This window comes from Uloborus diversus, chromosome 8, assembly GCF_026930045.1.
Source record: "Uloborus diversus isolate 005 chromosome 8, Udiv.v.3.1, whole genome shotgun sequence".
Lineage (NCBI taxonomy): Eukaryota > Metazoa > Arthropoda > Arachnida > Araneae > Uloboridae > Uloborus > Uloborus diversus.
In genome coordinates this window covers 150,634,326-150,660,495 of record NC_072738.1, presented here as the reverse complement: position 1 = coordinate 150,660,495, position 26,170 = coordinate 150,634,326, and the positions used below count along the sequence as shown (strand labels likewise).

At 32.2% G+C, this 26,170-nt stretch overlaps 1 protein-coding gene across 1 annotated transcript in view; it reads right to left on the bottom strand.

Moving 5' to 3' along the window:
- Positions 1-26,170, bottom strand: part of LOC129227242 (nucleoprotein TPR-like) — a 128,765-nt gene that overhangs the window by 45,230 nt on the left and 57,365 nt on the right. The window contains exons 31-39 of the mRNA XM_054861755.1: positions 23,765-23,902; positions 19,911-20,095; positions 14,608-14,812; positions 11,374-11,565; positions 9,727-9,841; positions 8,518-8,607; positions 7,719-7,855; positions 6,302-6,375; positions 1,738-1,934 (exon numbers count right to left, since the gene is read on the bottom strand). Coding sequence (XP_054717730.1) covers positions 1,738-1,934; positions 6,302-6,375; positions 7,719-7,855; positions 8,518-8,607; positions 9,727-9,841; positions 11,374-11,565; positions 14,608-14,812; positions 19,911-20,095; positions 23,765-23,902 — 1,333 coding nt within the window. The remainder of the gene's footprint in view (positions 1-1,737; positions 1,935-6,301; positions 6,376-7,718; positions 7,856-8,517; positions 8,608-9,726; positions 9,842-11,373; positions 11,566-14,607; positions 14,813-19,910; positions 20,096-23,764; positions 23,903-26,170) is intronic.

Sequence of the window (26,170 nt, the reverse complement as noted above, 5' to 3'; positions counted from 1 at the left end):
TGTCATATTTTTTGCTGTTGGTACCAACATATGTATGTCAACATGTGCGTAACAATTTTTCCTCCACAAAATAATGTCAATCTCTCGATTATGTCCTAATATCTACAACCGGTTTTCCTTATTATGTCTTACTCTTCATGCTTATGAATTTGTCCGTCTCAATCTTAATGCGTCTTCAACATTCAATTTTTTTTCCAAAAAAAAAAAAAAAAAATACAAATTTACTACTGAGTGTGCTCCTGGTAATCTGGTGCACTACGCAGTCGAACTCTTTAATAATATGAACTGTTTACAAAAAAAAAAAAATTCTACCTGAAATTTTTTACTCATGTTACTCTAATGTGTAACACTTGACGTAGATAGTCAAGATAATGATTGTAATGTTTTTTTTCGCCCTTTTTTTGCATTAATGTGTTTCTGTATAATTTAATGCATGTCGAGAATGGTCATATTTGAGGGTTATTGCATTTTTTGTATTCATACCTTCTACATGTGTTGGGTAGTTGTGTAGTTTTTTTTTGAATGTTTATTTTTTTTAACTCTTGGTATGCTATGTGTTGTTCACGTAATTACAACTGTGTGTACCTTTTTTGTCCTTTTGGTTGGTCATGTGTGGCATTGTTTTGTGAGCAGGGTGCAATCATGACATGCAAAAAGAAAATGCAAACACTTCATTTTCTTTGACTTACCCATTTTCTACCGTGACGATAGTATAAAACTGTATCTCATGTTTTTTTTAAAAACAACCAACAAAATATGAATTTAAAAATTTTTTAGACTGAAATTTTTTTTTCAAAAATAAAATTTAATTGAATAGCAACTCTGAGAAAAAAAACTCTTTTTTTCACGATAACAAAATGTTACTAAAGCTGATGAGCGATGAATCAGGAAACAAATATGATCTTTAAAGCAATACTATAATTTTATTAATTGAATTTAAATGCTATGACAAACTATTTTTCACTTAAAATCTGAACAAGTTTTTATGCCACTACATATGGATTTCTGCAGCACCTTACTGACCACTTCTCCGAAGCCATGTGCCAATACATGGTGATTCTGACTTCCAGCTAAATCAGGGTTCCCAACAGATTTTTAGTTTGTCTCTAGGGAAATTTTTTTTAACGGGGACTTTGAACTTAATTAGTATTCAACAAAGATATAAAATGTAGGTACTCATTTTGTTCAGAATCGTAATCTCTACAAGTATGTGCCTATATGTATGGCCACTGCGAGAGTCATTTTTGAGATATTGATATATTAATGAAAAAACAGGTGTTTTTTGTCACTAATTTGAACATAACGGCTAAAGCTCACTTAGTAGAACGGGGAAAAGTTAGCATGGTCATTCCAGACCCATATGGCATAGATTAAAGCAATTTCCAGCTTTCCACTAATTACTTCCGCATTCAACTCCAACCACTGGGCTAGTAGGCTTTCATTGAAATTTTTTTCTAAATCATGCTGTATAGCAGCAACTACCAGGGCTACTAGTAGTGTCCAGGGCTCTTGCTCCAAGACAGAGGAGAGGTTTACCTACTATGTGTACTGGTTATATCCAAATTTTTAATTTTGACACTTACATAACTTTGCTTCTCACGGCCTCAAATATGCATTATACAATTCCAACTAAGTATCCCCGTTCCCCTGAACAAAAAAGAAGTGATCACAAATCGAGTATAAGTTCATGCACTACAACCCAGCAGTCATATCTTTTAAATTCCATGTTGAGCTCACCTTGTTCTTCTGAATGAGCAGTAGGCAGTACAGTGGCTGTTCTTGTCTGACCTTGAGTTGGTGTAGCTGTTGTACTAATGGCCATTGGCCGAATGCTAGCTGTAGGAGTGGGACGAGCAACAGCATGGGGAGAATGCCGCACAGAGCTTGATGGAGAGGTCAGCGGTTTGATGTTAGCTGTAAGTGGTTCACTTCCACTAAAATAAAATACAGTTGAATAAATACCTTTGTTCATGTCAGATGTCTTTTCATCCATAAGCTTATTTTGTATTGAGAAAGGGGGTTTCTTGTAACCCCAAAAGTCAGCAGTAATCTGCCCTTTTTGTGCAGTTATACGTCATTTTTTTCTTTTTTATTAAATAGTTCACTATTTTCAACAATAAAATCGACTTTATACACAATAACAATTATTGTTTGGATTTATTTTGAATTTCAAGTTTTGATTTCAGGAATAAAGTATGGAGTTTGTACGGGGTTGATAACAAATGAAAGCTGATCGGCTTAGCACTGGTTCCTCGGTATCCGCCCATCTTTTAAAAAGTATTTATATGGGCTGTGGAACATATAAATGTGACACAAAAAAGAATCTCCTATTATTCAAATCAACTTATTGAGAGCACAAAGATACTTTCATTAAACCTTGAAATTAAATAACAAAAATACGCAAAGAATTTTTTAAGAGAAAATGCAGAGAAGTTCAAGATTATAACACTATTGCTTGAAAATAATACGCAGCATAGTTTATGTAATATATAATTTAGGTTTCTTTTGACTCATTATAATTCAGTGCATTGTTACAGTAACTCTCCATAACTCTAAGTCCTGAGGAACCGGCTAAAACCTTCAACTTATTGCCAGTTTTAAGTCTTCTCAGGAGTTTGGGACCCAATGAAAATTTTGAGGTAAAGGAATATTAAGCTATAAGGCTTCAAGTTATCAAGAATTGTCTGTATTATAGTTATTTATAAACAATATAATGTGTGTTTCACCTATTCTTTTTCATGATTCCTGCACTATACCCAATCATTTTAATTTTCGGTTACTGAAATCAACCAAATCCCTGACTAATTTAGATTAGCAGTTTTGATATATTTGCCTAGTCAAGCATACATAACCAAAATTTGACACACAACTTGACTAGATGTAATGACGGATATACTTCAGGAAAATGAATAGTATTTCAAGAAACATATTTCAATAAATTAGATATAAAGTATAGAAATATGGGTATTGGGTAGTTGCACATCACCAGTGCAGAAAACTTGAGTTGCATAAGAGTATATAAGAGTATAGAACATCAACTAGGAAGCTAGTTTGGATTTACAACAATGCCGTTTATTAGATGCACAATAAATTAAAGAAATAACAACGTCAAAAAGTAAATTTCAGATTACTGCAGACACATGTTTTGGTGTCACAAGGAATGCCTTTTTCAATGCAAAAGAAATGAGCTAAGGAGTGAAAAGACATTCAACGAACAAATTACTTTACAATACATATTTGTGCCTTCTTAAAAGACAAAAAATAATTAAACCATAGGAAATAGAAGCGCTAAGAAGAGACAAGAATAAATGAGTAAAAAATAGGCAAAAGCAGGTATTCCATAAATGTTTTTCAAACTCTGATGATCATTAACAATTTAAAAAGGAGAGAGAGATTGAAAAAAGGGAGTTAGGGAGAATGCCAGACTGAGAGTTAGAAAATCAATTAAATAATAAATAATCAGCACTGTATTTTAAAGTACACTATCCAATAGGGTGGATCGAAAAAAAAACGAATTTTTGAATCTTAATTTGGAATACCTGCCAAAAGCTGTGCATGTGTAAGTACAACACACATGTAAAATAATATCAAGTTTGAACAATTCTTTGAGGGTCCTACCAAGGCTTGAATTTCTCCAAAAATAGAAAAAAAGGTCTATTTTCCAAAATTTTTATGAAAATACTAGTGTTTAAAATTTTTGTTATAATACGGTTAAAATGCTTCCTTTGAACACTCTTTTCATGTATCTTCCCAATTATTTACAGTCTTTGCACCATTAAGTTCGCACATAAGCCGTTAAATTTCGCGAAATTAACCAAAAACTGACTTTTTTAAAGCTTTTTTGCACATAGCAATATTTTTTCTTTTAAAGTCCAGTTTTCATTTTTTACAACGCCTGTACAGAATGCAGTTTTAAACAGAAGTGAAGTTAAAATTTATTACATTAACAGCCCAGAATCCAATAAAAAGAAATGGCTGCAATTTGAGTTCCATTCTACCTTTTCCATCTGCCGAGTCACATATATTAAGTATAAATGTATTATTCATTTTACATTAGAAGTAAACTATCAAAATGATTTAGTTGTATTAATTAAAAAAAACATAGAGAGAAGTGCATTGGTTACAAAGAATGTATATTTACTCACACACAGTCGCTCTGACATATTAACATCAATATTTCACAAAATGAGGGACTTGAAAAGTATCAGTTAGTCAAAGCCACATAACATAGTCAGTTCGTCACATCCATTCATGAAACCTCTTTGATTTTTTTTTTTTTTTTTTTTGACTCAAACGATGACATGATACTTCGAGGTTTGATTTTTGCTCATATGAAGTCATATCTCTTGCCGATTGACCTAATCACAAACAAAGAAGCTTCTGTCACCATATTAGCACAGCGTTCCACCACCTGAGTGCGACAGAAGAACTAAACAAACGCAAAATTGGCGTTGGTGCTTTCAATCTATTGTTGAAGACTTTCATTAGATATGGCAGCTAAAATAGGAGAGGGGTGGCAGTTATTGCACATTCTTGTTGGTTGATAACATCAGAATAGTCTAATGCATTAAAGTTAATCCTTGAATTATAGAATTCTCTTCTTTCTTTATGAAAAGAAGTCACTTGTCTGGCCTTCAAAATCTTGGCAAAGCCAGTTCTCTGATGTATTTCGTTCATCAGTGATCACTGTCAAGAGAATATTTTCCGGGTGGCAAAAATAGGCATTTCGTTGAATGACAGGATTAATAATTTTTTCTGATTTTGACTTACATAACGAGATGCTGTAATAACACTGATGAGGAACAGCAAAGTTTTGTTTCAATTCCAGAAGAAGAAAAATTTGCAACGGCTATACTCCCGCCAACAGAGATATAAACATTTTTTAGTGTTGATGTGACTTCAAAAGTGGAACGAATGAAGCTTTCTCTGCCAACGCTATCAAGAGTGTGCTACCAGTACGGCATTTCTGACAGATGTGCGATGTGCTGCAGCAATTGCTTCAGAAACATTACAGGATTTTGATACTGTGTCAAATAATTATCGCTCTAAAGTCGTTGATAGGAATAAAATTCGAAGACAGCGACAGAAGTGTCACAGGTGTCACAGACGAGTAAGTGCTTCTCTTCAAAACCTGCAAACTAGAAGTGAAAGGGTTTGAAAAGTACATTTTTTGATAGCCGAAAAGACAAAACTATGACAAAAAGAAATGGTTGGAGACAGATACCGTAGAAGAACCATAAGCGAGGAATCCATGGTTGAAAAATCCAATTCTCTTTATTTGGGTCATTTGAAGCCAACTTCTGGAACGGGGAAACATGTCACGACAGCAATGTGATTTTTGAACTGAAAATTTGTTTAAGCCTTAAGGATCTTTTAGCTTTTGGCTGTGATGGCACGGCCACGAATACCAGAAAAAAGAACGGTGCAATTGTGGCCATAGAGAATAAAATTGGGACATCCTGTCCCATGGTTAATCTGCGAACTGCATGCGAGCAGCCTTTGCGTCACCTGTTCACATTACTTGATGGTGAAACTGCTGGTCCATGTGAATTTTGGCAGGACCAATTGGTAAATTGCTAGACAGGTACGACAATTTACCACTGGTCCAGTTTGAAGCAATTACGCTCCTTGTCGTAGGTGCAGAACTGTTAATGTAATGAAGTGCAATTTCATATCCATTTAAAACTGCATTCTGCACAGTCATTGCAAAAAAAAATTGGACTTTAAAAGAAAAAATATTGCAATGTGCAAAAAAGCTTGAAAAAAGTCAGTTTTTGTAAATTTCATGAATTTGTTTGCGAATCTAATACTGCAAAGAATGTAAATAATTTTGAAGATACATGAAAAGCGTGTTGAAAGGAAACATTTTAATGGTATTAGAACAAATATTTTGAACCTGATTATTTTCATAAATATTTTGGAAAATTGACCTTTTTTCCTATTTTTGGAGAAATTCAAGCCTTGGTAGGACCCTCAAGGAGTTGTTCAAATTTGATAATATTTTACATGTGTATTATTCTTACACATGCACAGCTTTTGGTAGGTATTCCAAATTAAGATTCGAAATTTCATTTTTTTCGATCCACCCTACTACCTAATAACATAGAAATTAAAAGCACCAGGCAAAAAAAGGCTATGAAAATTTTATTATGAAAAGATTATACTGAATTACACTGAAGCATTTTCAAAATTTCAAGAAAAACATTAAAAGATGAAATAAAATGCAATCAATATTATCGGAAAAACATTAAAGAAATATATAATTGCAACACACACGTCACAAAACAAATGAAAAAGATACCTGCTTCTTTCTCCTAAGCTGACATGAAGTTTATCACCAGGTGCAATCTTTACAGTTTGTTTTTGCTGTGCCATCTGAAGGAAACAAATATAAATATTAGAAAATTAAAAACATTGAGACCCTCATATATTTGTCAGGCCATTATGCCTATAAGACATTTGTTTCTTCAGAATCTATTCCTTTTCAAAAACTAAAATTCTTCACAGTTTATTTTAAGGATTTAAATTTTTCCCACTCCAAAGTAGAAAGCAAAATAAAGCACTTTAAAGCACACCCTAATTTTCTCCAGTCAGTAACTGCATAGAAACGCCTAGAGCCCAGGGTTTCTTTCCAAGGTTCACAGAAAATTGTAAGCTTGTTATAATTTAGGTCTGTTTTACTTACTCATGTACAATTCAGACCATGGTTATGAGGATCTCAGGAACAAACAGTAAAATAAGTAGAAAAATAAATGTTATAAAATTAAATAAGAAAAGTGAACTTTAAAGAGTGAAGTGCATTAACAGCTAATGTGTGTAAATTTTAAGCCTGAAAGAAAAAAGCTTATAGTATGCCATTATCATAACACTGTTCGATCAAATCAAAGCATAAATAATTAATTGTAATTTTATCAAAAGAGATATAAGGTCAGTTTTTTGAAAAAGCTTAACATTTACTCAACTTTACTGACTTAAACATTTTATTTCACTCTACAAATGGTAACAAAAACACATTAAAACTTTGTAAAATCTCCTTTTAGAAACTAGAATTCATTGGTTATATTTGGGAGGCTAAATTTTGAGACCAATCCTTTTCAGGAATTTAACAGAAAGACAGCATTTTTAAAGGTATTCAACACTTTTTAATGCCTTTGATAAATTCATAATCAGCCTCAAATCCCCCCACCTTTTTTTTTTTTTAATCACTACTTTTTGAAATTAATTTCTATTTTATTATTTCATTTTATAAATTTCAAAAAATCCTAAAATCTAATAAAAAGTGGAATTAAAAAGAAAACAGTAACTTAGGAATGAAAAAGAGATGTGCTAACATGCCAGCTGATCTAGCTATGGATGTCATCTGAAAATATAAAATGAGCAAAATATAAGGTAAGTGAAGCACTGCAGGAGAAATTTTTTGTATTGTGGTCAAACTAATTAGAAACATCAGTAGCAACTAAACATTTCAAAAAACTCCTCTGCTATATTATTGATGGTATTTTTTTAATAGGCACTCCTTAGTTGATCAGTATTATAAAGAGTGTCGATTAAACTATTCAATTTAAGTAAATTCAGTGTCAAAAAAAAAAAAAGGTGAAAAAATAAGACAAAGAACAAAGATAATATTAAATTTATATTTAAAGTACTCAAAAATAAAGCATAGTAAAACTAAATGATATAAATAAATATTTCATTTAAAAATTTAAAAAAAAACTTACTTTTTGACAAAGCTCATCATACTGTTTTCGATGATAATCCCTTTCACTCACTCTCAGTTCTTTGGACTTTCTCAGTTCATTCTCAAGATGAGAGATTCTGGCATCAGCCTGTGCCCTGTTTTGCAAGGTTTCTTCCTCTGTAGAAAAAATAATAATAAAGTTATTCAGTTACTTCTACATAATAAAACGAGCAGATGTGTGCATCACATGACTTACTTTTACACGAATTTAATGATAATGGTACCTTGGAGTAAGCAAGGAAACACTGAAAATTATTTTCACCCTTAGTTCATCACGAAACAATGCAAAAAAGCGTTTCAGAGATTAATTTACCCAGTATCGACCAGGGACCGGCTAAAGTCTTTTAGTTATCGGTAGTTCGAGTAAGTTCATAAAGCCTTTTCAAGAGTTTGGGGCACAATGAAAATTTCAAGATGAAGGAATATTTCAGTTAAAAGACTTCAAGTTATCATGAGTTGATTATACGTTAAAACGGGAACCTAGGGCATTTATTTATATTTATCTGGAATACTAAATAACTTTGTTTGATTTCATCTTGTTATTTTTAATAGTTTTAAATTAATCTAAATTGCACAATGCATACAAATCTACAGAATATATGTTAGTGACCACACTTTTGAAACACACAGCATTTTATTTAAATCAAAGTAAATTATTTCATCCCTAATCTTAACTAAAAAATATGGCATTTAAAATGCTGCTAGCTTTTTAAAAAATCTGCAATTGGTCTGGTACAATAAAAACAGCCACAGTAAATTCAAATAGAAATTATACTAACGTGAAACCCTTAAAGTAGATAGTTGGTTTTTAGAATCTTCAAGTTCTTCTTTTAATTTTTTATTCTCTTCAGATAAAGCTTCTTTTTGACCTAAAAGAAAAAACCTTAATCACAAAATAATAACAAACATAATAATTAAAGAAAGAAAAGAAGAGAAAAATGTAATGAATGACAATAACGGTTAACTCAAGATCAAAATGTGGAAAATAAATTTTGTTAACACTTTGAGGTCTACGCCTGAACGTCACCCGGATGGTTGTTTTCGATGAAATGGACTAAGACCAAGATCCTGTGGAGGTCAAGTTTTAGCTCTCTTAGCGACTTTCGGTTGTGTTGGTGAGCTTTTTACACTGATGAAGAGGCTCAATTGTAGTCTTGAAATAGCTATATGTTGTATTTTCTTCAAAATTTGTGCTTTAATTATGTTGGTTTTTCACTTCAATCATGGATTATATATGTTTCTAGCCTTCTATGCTATTTTCTACAAACATTTTACTTTTAAAAAATATATATAGTTAGCAGCCCCAAGCAGAAGTACTATATGAAATGTTTTAGAAATTTGCATTTATGTAAACTTTTTTGGTGAAAACGGATGTTTTCATATACGAAACTTATTTTTTTAAGTTTCAATCATGCTTGTTTTTTCTTTTGATAATTTCTTATTAAAAATTAATTCTTGTTTCATTTAAATAGCTCTTTTATCATATATAAAAACAGCATGAAGTATGTTAGAAAACAAAAATTATTAATATATACATCTTCCAAGTGCTTTTAAAAGAATTATGAAAAGCACAAAAAACACCCAATCCAGAGGGAGTTATGCGGTTGAAATAGCTCAGACCTGAAAGTGTAATTGAGAAAAAAAAGAGGCATTGCAATAAGAAATAATCTATGTCAAAAAAATCAAAGAAAATATAATGTATCTTTTTTATTTATTTTTATCAACTTTAATTGCAAAAGCAATAATTAAAATAAAGAAAAATTATCAAGCTCAAAAGACATAAAACTAAAAGCTTGGTCAAAATTCTCCATATTATTTCTATATAGAACAATGCCATGTATAACAATAAATATATGACAATATTTGAGTAAGATTCACTTAAATTAAAATACATATATATATATATATATTATTTATATCCCATTTAAAACAATATTTCATTTTTTAAACTAAAGCTGCTACTGGTAAAAAATACAAAATAGACTTACCATTCATTTGAGAATATTTTAGGCGACACTGTGCAAATAACTTTTTAGCTCTTTCTTCTTTTTCATTTGCTTTACCCAACACTGTTTCAGCATTCTTTTTAGCTTCATTAGCACTCTAAAAAACAAACATCTGTCAAAAACATGCAAAAAGCACTACTCGAAAAATGTTTAGCAAATGAAATGAAGTTTCTGTATTTTGAAGGTAGGACCTTTAACATTTTACTACTACAATAGAAGACCATTATAACGCACACCTTAAGACCAGAGCTTTTGCGCTATACAGGTTTTTACGTTATATAGAGCATTTCACAAATTTTGAAACTAATATTCAGAATATAGCTATATATTAGCACTTCAGAATGAGTTTCATTTGCAATGATTATTAAAGTACTAATATTACATTTAGTCATTCACAAAAAAATATCTTTCACAAAAGAATTATCCTGCACTTCTGCTAGCTTCATGGTTTGCATACCAGCTGCATTTTCAAGAGCCATCTGGTATTTTCTGTTTACTGTGAGTATTAATTTTCATTTAAAAGCTTTGAATTAAGATAGGAAGATGAAAAACTGTTTCAAAATTTAATTTTCCTATTAATTTTTATGATTGCAAAACAAAACAGAGGGTTTTTTTAAGCTTCAAAACCTTGTTTACTTCTGAAAAGTTGTGCGGTTTATAGAGAATTGCGTTATATAGGTGAGTGTTATAAAGGTATTCCACTGTATTTATTTTCTGTGTGATAAAACATTGACATTTAACTAACAATTAACTTTGTATTTAGATTTTTTGCTGATATTTCTATCAGAAAATTTTCAAATTTGTTTTGGAAGAGACATGTAAGAAAAAATATTTTACAAACTAATTCATGCCACATACTTCAATGTAACTGTGATTTAATTTATAAAAAGTTGTAACATATTTAACTCATTCCCTTACAAGACTGATTTACTACTTACTCTAAACAGGCCTCTGTTTACAAAGCTGGCAGATTTGCAAGTCCGTAAGTCCTTAAGAAAATTTAAGAAAAAAAAGAGACTAATGGCCTAATGCTTAGATCAGATCAACTCAACCCCCCCCCCCAACAACATTTGCATGAAAACTTTCACACAAGTCACAGCACAAAAAAGCATGAAAATTTGTGTGTTTCTTTTATAATGTCACTAAAATAATCAAATGAAACATCACTTCTAAAGCCAAAACAAACTCTTGTTGCTTCCGAAAAGGGGAAACAATGCTTTTTTAAAGTACACCAGCATAAAATTAAGTTTTCACTATTGATGGTCAAGTTTTTGGATTATCTTGATTAGGCTATTTACAAAATCTTAGAGGGTGCAAGCTGAATATTGCTGCTGTAGATGGATTTATTTGTTTTGTATAATAGTTTGTTTCAAAACTTTTAAAACACATAAACTAATATCTTTAAGTAGAAATAAAACTTTCGGTCATTAAGCTTTATTCATTCGTACCCTGAACAAAAAATAATTGATAGGCAACTGAAACGGATAGTGTACGACAGATAATTTTCTAATGAAGTTATAATCACAGAACTTTTCAATGACAAACCCAATAAAATTAAATTGATGAACGGAAAAAAAGTAACAACACTTGAATAATACAAAATAAAATGTCATTATAATAGTATTTTACTTCTTTGTGTTTTTCTATCTCTTCTCTCAGCTCTTTTAGAAGTTTCTCACGCTCATCAACTTTCTTCTGCAAGTCTTGAAGTACTTGTTCCTGGTTGGTAGATTCAACTGCAGTAGATTTGGCTAGCAGTGCCTCATACATTACTTTTAACTCATCATATTGAGTTTTATATTTTCTGCCAATTTTTTTGATCTGGAAACCATAAATTTTAAACAAATCAATAAAAGTAAAATAGAAGCAAATATTTAAATTTCCAACAGCTCTATACATTGATCAAAAATTAATAAAAGGATGGTTAAAAATAATCATTAGGCATTAAAACAATCAGAAATAAGAGAATTTCAAAAAGAAAGAAAAATATATCTTTACTATAATTCTGGCACAAATGTTTTAATTTTCTGTTTGTTTGCCACATAGGATTAGATCAGAATTCATACAATCTCTTTAAAAATGAAGAATTAAAAAGAACCAAAAACTGTTGGGTTTTAAGAGCTATAAACATATATTTTGAAATGATGTACTAGAATGCAAAATAAAGTTTTCCATTCACTCTTTTTTTAGATAAGAAGGAGGATAAATTCAGTTAGCTAATCTAGGACACTTTTTTTGCTATCTCCCTTTTCCCCAAACAAGCATTCAAGAAGGTGGAAAAAACAAACAGCAGGTTTTTGTTTAAGTTCTAATTTTAAAACACTTAAGCAAAGAAAATAAAGGAACAAGATTAACTAAAGAAAATGCAGGCAGAACACCAATGCAATTTAAATATGTTATATAAAAAATTATCATATAAGCTTTGTGCTACAATATGATTAAAGTGAAAAACAACGTAAATCAAGCACAAATATTGGAGAAGATACAGCATATAGCTATTTCAAGGCTACAATGGAGCCTCTTCATCAGTTGGCCCTCTTTGGTATAAATAAAGGTGTCCACTTGGTTCTTATCTGTTCTCTCGCAACTTTTGGTTGTGTTGGTGAGCTTTCTGCACTGATGAAGAGGCTCCATTGTAGCCTTGAAATAGCTATATGCTGTATCTTCTCCAATATTTGTGCTTGATTTACGTTGTTTTTCTTTTTAATCAATTTAAATATGGTGCAAAATGAAAATAGATAAGAGTACATTTAAATTTGTAAATAAAAGAATACTATTTTAACTTTGGATGGCGGTATTGGAACATCTATGTAGGAGAGATTACAGAAAAAATCCTAATTTCTCAAAGTATAAAGAAGCAGAACATAAAAAATATTCAAAAAATCATTAGCTGAGCAAGAGCATCTGTATACATTCTATAATACATGCTAATGAAAAAAATATGATTGAGATCTTATGTTAAGAATTATATTAAGTTACGGATAACTCTATTGAAAGATAGGTGGTTGTACTGATGGAGTACTAATGTCTTCAGTCCAGAGAATTAGATATGCTGCTTTCCTCCATTTTAAACCATTTATTTTAGGGGGAATATGAATCTTACTTCTAAAAAGCTGAAAGAGATACCATAAACACGGGCTATTTTGGCCCACATTTTGGAACTTTCCTCAATAATTTCATAACTATTCATATTTCAAGCTGTCCAAACCTTTTTTACACATGTAGAGTTATCTTATATTAATTTTTGAATACTGATCACTTTTTTTCAAAGTAATATTACACTTTTTAATTGTTTTTTTTCTTTTTTTGGGCCAATGTTGCCCTCACGTTTGGGTTACTTAGACCTCAAGTGGTTTTCCCTATTTAAAATCATTGTAGAACTAACTAGAGCCAAATAAAGACATGTACTCATTGAAAAAAACTATTTATTTGGAAGAAAAATTTAAATTTTTTAAAAATGTGCACAGTTATTGCTTCAGAAATTACTGACAGAGAACAGTCATCTTTTCATCAGTATTGGAGATTGAATAATTTTATTAAGACCATTCATAACCATGACACTATTTGTAAAACAAAGGATCCTAAATTTTGGGTCACTTCCAAAACCTTTTGGTGTGTTCCATGCTCTCAACATTAGCTCCTTCTTCTCTCACATGAACAGTTATCCCTGGAAATCTGAGCTCATTTCATTCTATAATAACAAAATTCTGTAAACTTTCCAACAAACTTAACAAAATTTGTTAGAAGTAGATGAAACTGGGTCAATGTTTTCTTAACCTCTGGCAGCTTTCAATTCTTATTAATCTTCCATAATAAAAGCCGTGTAACTGAGCCCTGAGGATTTGAGTCTGTAATCGCTCTCTTTATCCATTGCTGAGAATTCCCTGTTTTTTCTTGTGTTTTTCCCTGTTTATAGTTTCCAAGTCTCTTTGGCGGATTGTTTCAAGTTTTTATGCAGAGCCAAAAAAAATTTTAGGTTAAGATACCAGCTGTTATTGTGATTTTTTTAAAATAAAACCCTTATTAGAAATGAGCAGTAAGACTATGCTACTACATAAAGTACTGAATATTGTTCATAAATAGGTACTTGACTAACTCTTAGCTGATATAGAACTGCTTCTACAGATTAAAGTCTGAGAGACAAGTTAACACAAGGAATACAAAACAGTAGTATTGTTCTTTGCTGAGAGCTATCAAACTGCTTGGTATGCATTAGTGAGTCCTTGAGGCAGCTCTCTAACGGATTATGTCAAAATATGTTTAAAAATTGCTTCCTCAAGGTTTACAGAGAACGTTGTATCTTATTCTCAATTTGGGCCAAAAAAGGACCCTAGGGCCAAAATAGCCTGCGTTTATGGTAGCTTTAAAAAGATATCAGCATATAACAAAACCAAAAAGGATTTATTTATCAAATGATTGTTTTATATGCTAACTCAAAACAGCTTCATATCACTATGACTGAAAACAAACCAGAGTGTTAAACTGTCATAAAACTAAATTTCACATGTTTTTACAGGAGATTTTTTAGAATTGTAAGCTAATCATTTACTTATGTAAACTAAAATTACGATTCTTGAGCAGTTAAGAACTGTATACAGATTTATGGGTACATAAAATACACACATATGAGTTTGAAATTATTAGCCCCCTAAAAAATTAAAATCACACAAAAATAAAATACGAATTGTTAGTTTCAGATAAGAGCCATATATATTTAAATAACTTCAACATTTTTTTTCTTTTTTTTTGATTTAACAAAATATAGTTTCCAAGGCTTTTGTTGTAAAGAAAATAAAACATGTGTAACTTTAACGACATCCTCTTCAAAAAAGGGGCAGTGAGTTTGAGTATCATATTTTTTACCTGTAAAAGGGTTTTCTGGTGTTCAGCATTATCCTCCGTCATTTTTTGCACTTCTTGAATTTTCTCTTTTGTTTCTGCTTTTGCATTTTCTAATTCTTTTTTTAGAGAAGTTGCATTAGCTGCTTGTTGAGATATTTCAGCCTGTTTCCTCTGCAATTCCTCAGCAAGCCTGGTCTTTTGTGCCTTTAGTTCTTCCATGTCCCGCCTATTGTATAATGTATTAATAACATGAACAAATACATGTATCACATACACGCAAGCAGATATAAAGTAGAACTTTCAAACAACAGATAACTACTGGTTCACAGCTTTTTCTGCTATATAGAAGTATCCCCTATTTTCAAGTTTACTCATTAGTGCTATAAAAAGGAAAAGGCTTTAGAGACAAAAAAAGGTTTCCAATCAACAGTTTTTTTTTTCTTCCAGTGAGGCTGTGTAAGAGGCCATTTGGCCTTTACCATATCTAGTGCATTCCCAGACAAGTCATCCGTCTTTCATGTGTCACCATTAAAGCGCTGTTGCATGACACAAATAATTGCAACGCCCAGTTTCCACCAGATGGAGGCACTTGGGCTCTCTTTGATGTGAGTCCAAGCACTAGGAATTTAATTTAGAAGAGGGATATTCTAAGCCAAACAAATACCCAAGGGATCTTTTACATACCAAATAATCATACGACATGGGCTGGGCACTGATGATTTTCTATATCTCTTAAAATCCACCGACTGGCCACCTCGGGTCAGAACCCGGGAGAGCTCCTGAATCTCTCATCACTTCCCTAACATTTCTTTTTGAAGCCTCAATGTCGAAAAGTTTCCTAGAAAAGTCCAAGAATCCTCCCCTTATGTCACCAAGCATAGCGTAGAAGTACATATTTTAGGTCTTTAATTTGATTTAAAATGTTCAATGCCGAAAACGCTCTAGGGACATCCTGAAGCTTCTACATCCTGAAAGATAGCTTAAATAAGGCTTTTAATCTCAAAACAGCACCTTTGAACCCTTTAATACTCTAAAAGATTTGAAATGGATTTTAATACGAGAAATATTTTATGATTAGAGGTTTCCGAACCTTTAATCATAAAATATTTCTTCTTATACTTTTTGGTAAACCTAGCACTCCCTATGTCTCCTGTTGTTTCCAAACGAGCCTAAAATCGCGTTTTTAGAACGTCAAATTCGAAAAAGTTTGGAATCCAGTCTACAATTGAGGGCTTTGTGATGCAAAAACCAGGTAAGTCCAAATTTTTAATTTATATCTTTTTTTAAAATTCTTTTTTGTGAGTGCATAATACAGATGTTCGATTGGTGCACCAACAGGACACAAATGTAAGATCAGACTTCTGCTTTGTAGTTAATAATGTGAAAAGGTAATCGAGTTTCTATTACACACTAATGTTATCTGTTGGTCTTACCAAAAATGAATGAGTCGGGACTTGCCTGGTTCTTGCATCAAGGGTCACAGCTGTGTTTTTCAGACTTAAATATCGAAAAAATTTCGAGACGGAGTCTTCGAATCTTCGCCGTTCCCTAAAGTCACTAAAGACAGCTTAAAATTTCACTTTTATAAATTTTCGTGGGAGAGCCCAGTAACACTTTTATCTGCACTATAGCCTAAAATTGATTTCAGTTTCAGAAAAAAATGCCCAGAGGAAACTAGTGTTTCCCCTAGACAGAAAAGGGGCAGTGCGCTTTCAGGTAAAAGGGCACTTTTTGATAGAAATTTAGTCATTCAAAAAATATGCTTTTTTTACTTTTTGGTACACTAACTGCATACAAAGTCCAAGTGTTTTTGATAGTAATTATTTTTTAAATATTGAAAACATTTTTAATGCTTAGATTTTAAAATAATGCTAAAAACATTCAGACATATTCCAAAAATTTCATGTGGAAAAGTGATTGAAACGAGGGCGTGACGTTTCAAGGACAGGCTTGTGTGAATCATTCTTTCGAAAAAAATTTTGCTTCTGTGAAGTTGTGTTGAAACTTTTAAGAGGCAAGGAGAGTCAAAGGTTAGCTTAAAGATGGAAGGACATGGCACCTTGCTAAAACGTTTTGAGGCACCTTGCTAAAAAATTACTAAGGAAACCTGTCACCTCAGCTTTTAATGTTCCAAACAGTTTACAAAATTACGTTTTTAAAATTTTAAAAGTTGAAAAATTTAAAAGTTGAAAAATTCCGAAGGAGTAGCCAGATTTTCTTCAGTAACTAAATGTAGTTGGAAATTGGGTCGAGTAGACTTCAGTTTTGAAATGATTCCAAATGAGACCACTGAGCCTCTTTCTCAAACATAACCAAAGATAGTTTTGAGTTTTTTAATAGTTCAGCATCGAAAAGTTTTCGTAGAGAGCCCTCAATGCTTCCCTGTTCCATTAATTTTAGGTAGCCAAAAATTACATTTCTAAAACTTCACATTTTGGGGAATTTCCAGGAAGAGCCCCCGACATTCTATTACAGTGCAGAACCTTTTATCCGGGAACCAAAAAACCGGGAAACCAGAAAACCGGCAACTTTTTCCCGATTTTCCCGCCATTCCTTTTTAAATTAAGCATTTTTGGCAATTTTTGAAAAATTAACCTTTTTTTTTTGAAATACCGAAAAGAACATGAACGATTTCTTAATAAACCATATTACTCACGTATAACTCGAGAAAATGCTCGCAAACACCAACTTCAAATGATTATCCTTTATGCGGAGCAAAATTTCAGAAACATTTTCTTGATAAAAAAGTACATTCGTATGTCTGAAATTTTCGTCTTTTATTTTAACTGAAAGCTAAGGAAATGAATATTGTCGCATTCTAAAATGCAGTATTTTATTGAATGGCCTGTAATTAAAGGCGTTTAGCGTAAGTAACGTCGCGAAAGTGCGGGAAACGCCGAAAACCAGATTCGCGAATTTTCCGGATAGTTAGTTGATCGTGAATTCTAGAAATCTATTAAACGCAAGACTAATAAGGCTGCAAGAACTCATAAATCAAATTTGTGTTGATATTAACGAAATGCAAAAGCATTAGTTATCAATATTTACCGTAATCGCAAACACAAAACCTTGACAGAAAATTTAAAAAAGAAAAAAAACACGATCATGAAAGCGACTTCTTTTATACACCATAGTAGAAAAATCGCACATTTAGGTTCGAAAACTTATTTTTTGCCCTTCCCTTCATTTTAAAACATCGAAAAGCGGTGGATTTTTTTTCTTTTCAAACAGAATGTGAGGGTCTCAGGTATTATAAACAATAAGGTTTTTGGTGTTTAAATTATTCTCTCACCATTAGTTTTTAATATTTCGATATTTATAAGCATTTCTGAACTGTTTTCTTCTCATGTTAATATGCATAACTATTTGTTATAGTAATTTACGTTTTACAAACAATCGGCCAGTAGCGTTTTTAGAGATCCAGAAAACCGGGAAATTCAGATATCCGGGACAGCGATGGTCCCGAACTTCCCGGATAATTGGTTCTCTACTGTATAAACAAAGATAGACAAAAGTAGACTTCAATTCTAGAGAGAAAACAATCACGGGGAACCCCTGCTTTTCCCTCTTCTGTAACATTACCGAAAACTGTAAAAGTGTGGTTTTTGACATCAATTTCGAAAATATCAATTTGAAGGGAACTAGAACCCCTCTTCCAGACTATTCTCCTTGAACCTGTATAGATCATCTAATTTCAAAAAATATGCTTTTTTTTACTTTTTGGTACACTAACTGCATACAAAGTCCAAGTGTTTTTGATAGTAATTATTTTTTAAATATTGAAAACATTTTTAATGCTTAGATTTTAAAATAATGCTAAAAACATTCAGACATATTCCAAAAATTTCATGTGGAAAAGTGATTGAAACGAGGGCGTGACGTTTCAAGGACAGGCTTGTGTGAATCATTCTTTCGAAAAAAATTTTGCTTCTGTGAAGTTGTGTTGAAACTTTTAAGAGGCAAGGAGAGTCAAAGGTTAGCTTAAAGATGGAAGGACATGGCGCCTTGCTAAAACGTTTTGAGGCACCTTGCTAAAAAATTACTAAGGAAACCTGTCACCTCAGCTTTTAATGTTCCAAACAGTTTACAAAATTACGTTTTTAAAATTTTAAAAGTTGAAAAATTTAAAAGTTGAAAAATTCCGAAGGAGTAGCCAGATTTTCTTCAGTAACTAAATGTAGTTGGAAATTGGGTCGAGTAGACTTCAGTTTTGAAATGATTCCAAATGAGACCACTGAGCCTCTTTCTCAAACATAACCAAAGATAGTTTTGAGTTTTTTAATAGTTCAGCATCGAAAAGTTTTCGTAGAGAGCCCTCAATGCTTCCCTGTTCCATTAATTTTAGGTAGCCAAAAATTACATTTCTAAAACTTCACATTTTGGGGAATTTCCAGGAAGAGCCCCCGACATTCTATTATAAACAAAGATAGACAAAAGTAGACTTCAATTCTAGAGAGAAAACAATCACGGGGAACCCCTGCTTTTCCCTCTTCTGTAACATTACCGAAAACTGTAAAAGTGTGGTTTTTGACATCAATTTCGAAAATATCAATTTGAAGGGAACTAGAACCCCTCTTCCAGACTATTCTCCTTGAACCTGTATAGATCATCTAATTTCGAAAAATTTCCGGGTTTACCTGATTTCCCCCTTTGTGTTTTTCTTATGCTGTCAGTTATACTGCCTAAAGATGTGCCTTTTCTTTTAAGCCTTGTAACTATTAGTATCCTTCTTTCAAGGCACATAAAAAATCTGTCAGTGTTAGCTTTATTTTAGGATTCACATTTTTTCTTTCTTTTTTTTTTGAACTTTAAAAACTTGATTTAATAAAGGAAAATGGGAACTAACGGTAGTTTAATATCTTTGCTCAACCTCGGAAGAATCGAGATCCGGCACTGTTTAATTTAACTTTTTTAATTTACAGAGGTGGGCCAAAGTATTCTGACTGGGCCTAAGTCAGCCAGTCCGCCTCTGTTGAAAAGCCAGTTTATTTCTTTACTTTTCAAATTCTGCACCATATCCTCCACTTTAGCCATTATTATACTCTGACACACTGAGTAACAGCTTGCAATTCAGACCAAAAGATGGCTGATGCCTCAATGAAATCCTCACACATTTTGTAATTAACAAATTCTAGAATACAATTACTCTTTTGCGGTGGGTCAGTTTTCTAAATTAGAACCAAAAATAAATAATGTTGAATATTTGATTAACATTATTTCCTGTCATCCTTTTTGAATTTCACTCAAATTTTAAACTGCTTCATTTTTTTAGAACAAATACATTAAATGTGGACGATTGCAAAGCATAAATATTAGAAGCTTACATGAGATTTTTGTACTCCTGAGGTCCAATCCTATGTGATTGCTCCAGTAACTGGTTGGTACGAGACTGCCAATTCTTAACTTCGATTCGAAGGGCAGCACTTTCAGCACTAAGCATATCAATCTGCTGCATAAGTTCCTTCTCTTTTTCAGTTAAAGGTTGAATTTTTATTTCTAAATCCTGAACCTGCACCAAAAGAAAGACTTATTGAGGTAATGATGTCTAAAAACAATTAATGGTAACTTCAAATTAACATAACAGAAATTCAGAAGAGAAAAAAAAAACAGAAAAAAAAGACAATTATTTATTATTTTTTAAAAAATCAGTACCAAACCCAGTTCAAGGATTGTATTTTCATGTTTTTGACATGAAAATACAATTTGTCATAAAATTCCGTTTGAAGTCAAATTTTTTGTTTAATTTTGAACAGTACAATTACGTTCTCACTCAGACTTTCAAACTTAATCAGGGATCTTGCAGAGTTTAGCTGAATTTTGATCTCTGAGCCTTTTAGGGTAATAGGCTAATAAAATCTGTACCTCAGGGCTAGACTAACAAAAGTCTATAAATGGCGCCTATGGCCTATTCCACATTGAGCCATAAGAACATAGATACTAACAAAAGAAAAACTTTTATGATTATTTACCAGTGTTAAAAGAGTGAGTCAAAACTTAGTATGCACCAGACAAATGTTTTTATGTTGTTGAGTCATAATGAGACTTACGTTGTGCTTCTACTTACGTTGTTTTGTCTTACTTTATTGTTCAGCACAAAGGTATTTATTTATCTTATTGTGTTTTAGCTCGTTTTAGTAGGACAAGTAGTCATGTCACACAGAAAATACTCACCTTCGTTACCTAAACACAAAATGCCATTCCTCATTAACACGTGGCAGTAATGACATCAAATGTTTATTTTCTATGATACAAGGGAGCCCCCTTGTTTATTTTCAGCCATAGTTGAAGTTGTGAGATTTTGTCAAAAAACAAGAAGATAGACTTTGCTTTAAAAACTTAGTGTGGTTATTCTAACTTCTCACCTCTGTGAACTTAAATTTCAGGGATGTAAATTAATGTAAACTAGTATGTTGTGGCCATCACGAAACTTTCTTCTATATTTTTCTTTTTTTTTTTCTGATCCCTCCCCAAGCTTGACAATATGCAATATTCCCAACAAAAACGAAATTACACATGCAAAAACTTGACGACCATCCCAATGTCTGAATTATTGCAAAAGCAAAGCAAAGAGCGAAAATTGAAAGTTATTTTAAAAGTCTTGCTTGAATTAATTACAAATATTTTATTTGTTAACAAACATAAGATGGCAACAGTTAAAAATTTTAAATCATTGAGATAATATTTCCGATCATTTCCATACAATTAAAATCAAGAGAAATACGCAGACGACAATCTATTACGATTTATCTTTCTTATTGTTGCATTAATAAAGCTATTTTAATTCGCAAAAAAATAATGATAATAAAAATAAATCAGCACCTCTTGGCGCGATTGGCGCCAAAGTTGAACCAAAGCCTGTTTACATATGGATTCACATGTATTCCAAATTTCAACCAGAACGTAGCATTACTTCTTGAGATAGGGCACTCAAAATGGAAAAAAAGAACGGGTGATTGCGCTACCCCCTTTTTAGCTGTTGACACCAAAATAGAATCAGCTCTTATACCCACTAAGGGCTACTTGCCGATACATTTTTCTTTCATTCCGTTCATTATTTCTTGAGATACAGCAGTCACAATTGACGACCAAAAAACGTTCTATAGCTCAACCCCCGTTTGAGTTATTGACACCAAAATCGAATCAGCACCTGTTCCTGTTAATGGCAACATATGGACCAAATTTTGTTTGATTCCGCCAGTTACTTCCTGAGGAATAGCAAGTACGCGTAACTCAAAAAACGTCCCATTGCTCCACCCCCCTTAGAGGAATTCGCGCCAAAAACCAATGGGCACAAGTTCACATAGGGGCACATATGTGTACCAAGTTTCGTTCGATTTCATGCGCTAGTTTTTGCTGTAGAGCAACCACAAAAAACTGGTCACACACAGACGTGACACACATACACACACACACATACACACAGACAGACAGACATTTTCCAAAAATAGTCGAAATGGACTCAGCACACCTCAAAACGTTCGAATCCGTCAAAATTCGAAATTCGAAAATTTGCACGAATCCAATACTTTCTTCTATATATTAGATATAGAAGAAAGTAAAAAAGCAGTGAACATGTTTTCATATGCTTAACATGTGCAGATTGAGCAAAGAAGAAAATTTTTTTTCTGAAAAATGTATCTATTAGGCCTATATTAATGGAAATTTCCTCACCTACGTGACAGACCCTTATCAATGTCATTATTTCTGAGGAGAAAATAACTGATGGAGGGGAAATGCATAAATAGGCAGTCTACCAAAATTCCAGTATATCCTCAAATTTTCTAAATACTATTCTTTAACATACATTTGAAACTACTAATTAAGCCGTACTTTAATTAAAAGAGCTTAATATAATATCCCCACTAATCATTAAAATAGCTGATTGTTTGCACAATTAACAAAGTTACTACTTTGATATTAAATTGGCTTCAATTTTTAAAAATTAAAAGTTTTTTTCATTTTTTTTTTTATTTCCGTGAACTAGGCATTTTATTATTATTTTTATTTATGAGTAAAATAATTGGAACTTAGCTGGGCCATTGTTTATGGTTACTTCTAGTAGGTAACACTTTCATGTCAGAATGAAAAAAAAAGAAAACAAAAGATTTTGAAATCGAAAAATATTTGCATTCAAAAGTAACGTTTTCTGGAGAATGACCCACATAAGCTATTTATTGTTTTTTGGATTGGACACATTACGGTTAAAACAAATCAATTTTAAAGGCCCATTTGAATTTGCTTTAATGAGGGTCGACTGTATATGTCATAAGTTAAAAGAAAGATCTGAACTGTCATCTTTGACACCCTGCAATCACCTGAATGTTATGGGGGATGAACAACTCCCTACTGAAGTTTCTTATCTTACTGGCCACAGCAATGTAACAAGCAATAGCATGAGTAGTGCATGCATAAGTAAAGATATGAATGAGTAGTGCAAGCTCCGACTACAATGAAAACTGAGCAAACAACTTTGTGCCCAAAATAAGATTTGCAGTTCTAGAGCTCGAATATCCCATGTTGCAGTGATTTAACAAACTGGTCTCAAAGAGGTACACCATTCCCTTCCTCCTTTGGGGTAAAATGTAGGGTTTGGGGTAAACGTTTTTATTTTCCTCCTCAATGTACAATTCATCCAAAACACTAATCATTTATAGCAAAATCAGAAATTATTCTTGTAAAAAAATTTCATATTGCACTATTTTGAATTGGAAACAGAGTTTAAAAACTTGTAATCATAGCTAAGTACAACTAATGTTATAAAAGAATTTCTAATTTCACAAAATATTCAATACCAAGGCCAATGAATCCTTTTTTAAAAATAAATAAATATGGGATTTGAAACACTGATACAATTTTAGCAGTATGACTTTTAATGGATAGCGAAACTCATTATTGGGTTCATTTAATGGTATAAGTTCACAATAACTATTAATAGTAGTACATAATATTGAAAAGGCACTTTTTTACAGAAAGTTGCATATTCCTTACAAGAGTGCTTGTTACAAAAGATACAAACATGAAGACTAACAGTATATTGACCAAATTCTTACAGAACACAGACTATATGCAACAACAATAATAACAATAAAAAAATAAGAGCTTGTACAAACTTCATTTTTGAAAACCCTTCGCACACTTCAATGCTACAAAGGATAAAATAGAAAGTCAAAATAGTTACCCTGGCTTCTAATTTGGCTTTTGCTTCTAACAAGGAGTCTTTTTCCATTCTTAACATATTGTTGCTTTCACTTAGCAAATTCATCATTTCTATTTTTTTCAATAGTTCACTATGTTGAGCATCACTTGCAGCCTTAGCCTATTAAAAAAGAAAATAAATTACTAACAACAAAATTAATAACTTGTTGATTATCCGGATAAAATCAAATGAATAAGTAGTGGTGTATCCAAAGGGGGATGTGGGGACTTACCTTCTAGAAACTCCAAAATTTTCCCTTTTTACTTCCTTTTACAAAAAAGGAAGTATTGTATTCGCGAAAAAATTTTCACTCAAAAATCGCCCTTAATTTCCATTTTGCTCACCCCCAAATGAATGTTGAGTTTTTTTTTCGATTCGACCACATGCGGAAAAGTGCCTAAGAATGTATAGACACGCGAAATATCCATTTTGACCATCACCGAGGTAATTACAACGACTTTTCTCGTGACGTCTGTATGTATGTGCGTATGTGTGTATGTGCATATGTGCGTATGTGCGTATGTATCTCGCATAACTCAAAAATGGTATGTCCTAGAAAGTTGAAATTTGGTACATAGACTCGTAGTGGGGTCTAGTTGTGCACCTCCCCTTTTGGTTGCTTTCGGATGTTCCTAAGGGGGTCTTTTGCACCTTTTTGGGGGGAAATCATTGTTAATTTCGATGTAAACTCAAGTGGCGTTATAATTTGTCGGACACTTGGCTATATATCGCCAGTCTTTTGGTCGCCAAGTTTTGTCGCCAACTTGGCGACAAATTTGGCGGAGTTTTTTTTTTTTTTTGGTTTCAATTTGGCCATTGTTGGTGATATTTAGAGAATAAATATTGAATCACATTAAAATAGCGAATAATGGGGAAATGACATTAAATTGGAGTAAAAGGAAGTCATGTGATGCACACATCAGCTCGTTTTTGACCATAGAAAGGAACAAACCAACCATTTTCCCCCTCCCAGAAATCAAACTACACTGACTTTTTTTTTTCTAGAACCTCAAAACCTTAAAAACTAAAAATTAGTTAGTTTTAAATATACACCTTCATGAAAATTGGGAGGAAAAGAAGTTTAAGGTATATAAATCATTGTATAAATAAAATTTTTTCAAAAATGCGTATCTATCATCTTAGGTGTATGACAAGGAAAGAACAAAATAAGCATCATAGAGGAAAATGAAAACAATTTGCAACAAATCCTTTATTATTTATTTATTTTTTCTTAGCAGTTATAAGCATATTAAAACTAATTTGTGCTGGAAATAGAAATTAAGATTTTATACTTTTTCCAGCACATTTTTCAAATACAGTAAGTGGCTTCTATTTAAAGTGATCCCATTGAGGCACTTCCTGCGGAGTAGATGTTCTAAGCAAGCAGACAGAAAGGAAACACATGGAAATCTTAAGGATGACAAAATTTAAATCTACGCATTATTGAGTACGTAAACAATTGCTAAATTGTTAAGATATGTATCAATGTGTAGCGTGGACCACTGAACCATTATGTAAAATTATTCTAATAATAATTACATCACACAAACTGATAAGTTTAAGTCGCATATATACACAATTGTGCACCTACTTTTCAGATTGATAAGTTCTATTTTTTACTAAATACTGTATTTTTTAAAACTTACATAGACATAGGGCATATTGACCAGTGAATAAACAGTAGAGATGAGTTCGGGCTCATTTATGATAGCCCGGGCCCTCCCGTGCCCAAGTGATATTGTCTCGGAAAAAAATCTGAGCCCGCCCGAGCCCAAATTAAACTTTCTTGTATCAAAAACTGAGCCTTCTACATTCTGATATGATCTCTCTGTTAATGAAAAATGTTACGTCAAATGTTCTTCATTAACAGAAGTTTCTAAATTTCCTTAAAATGCTCCACTTCAAATGCATTACTGTATGACATATTGCAAAAGTAGTCTCAAAAAAAAAAAAAAAAACTATAAATAAGCGTTAATTTTTTCTATTTTGGGAGGGGCGGGGGGGGGGGATAAATTTGACATTGATTGAACGGATTTAAATGATCCTTTCATTTTCTCACAGTAGGAAAATGTTTATTTGCTTTGAATTTGTATGGAGATTGTCGATTGAATATCTATGCTTGAGCCCGAGCTTTTCCCGTCTCATCTCTAATAAACAGCTAGTCAACTATTATTTATATACATTTTTAAAAAAAGTTTTAAAAGATTTTTAGAAGCTGAATTTTCAAAAGTAACTTGCTTCTGTACATTTTCAAAAACAAACCAGCCAGAACATTATGTTTGTTGATTTTTTCCCCCCATTTCAAACTCCCAAAAACATTACAGAACCATAAAAGCATTTGCTTTCTTTTTTTTAATAACTACATATAGCAACTTAAATGTTTTTACT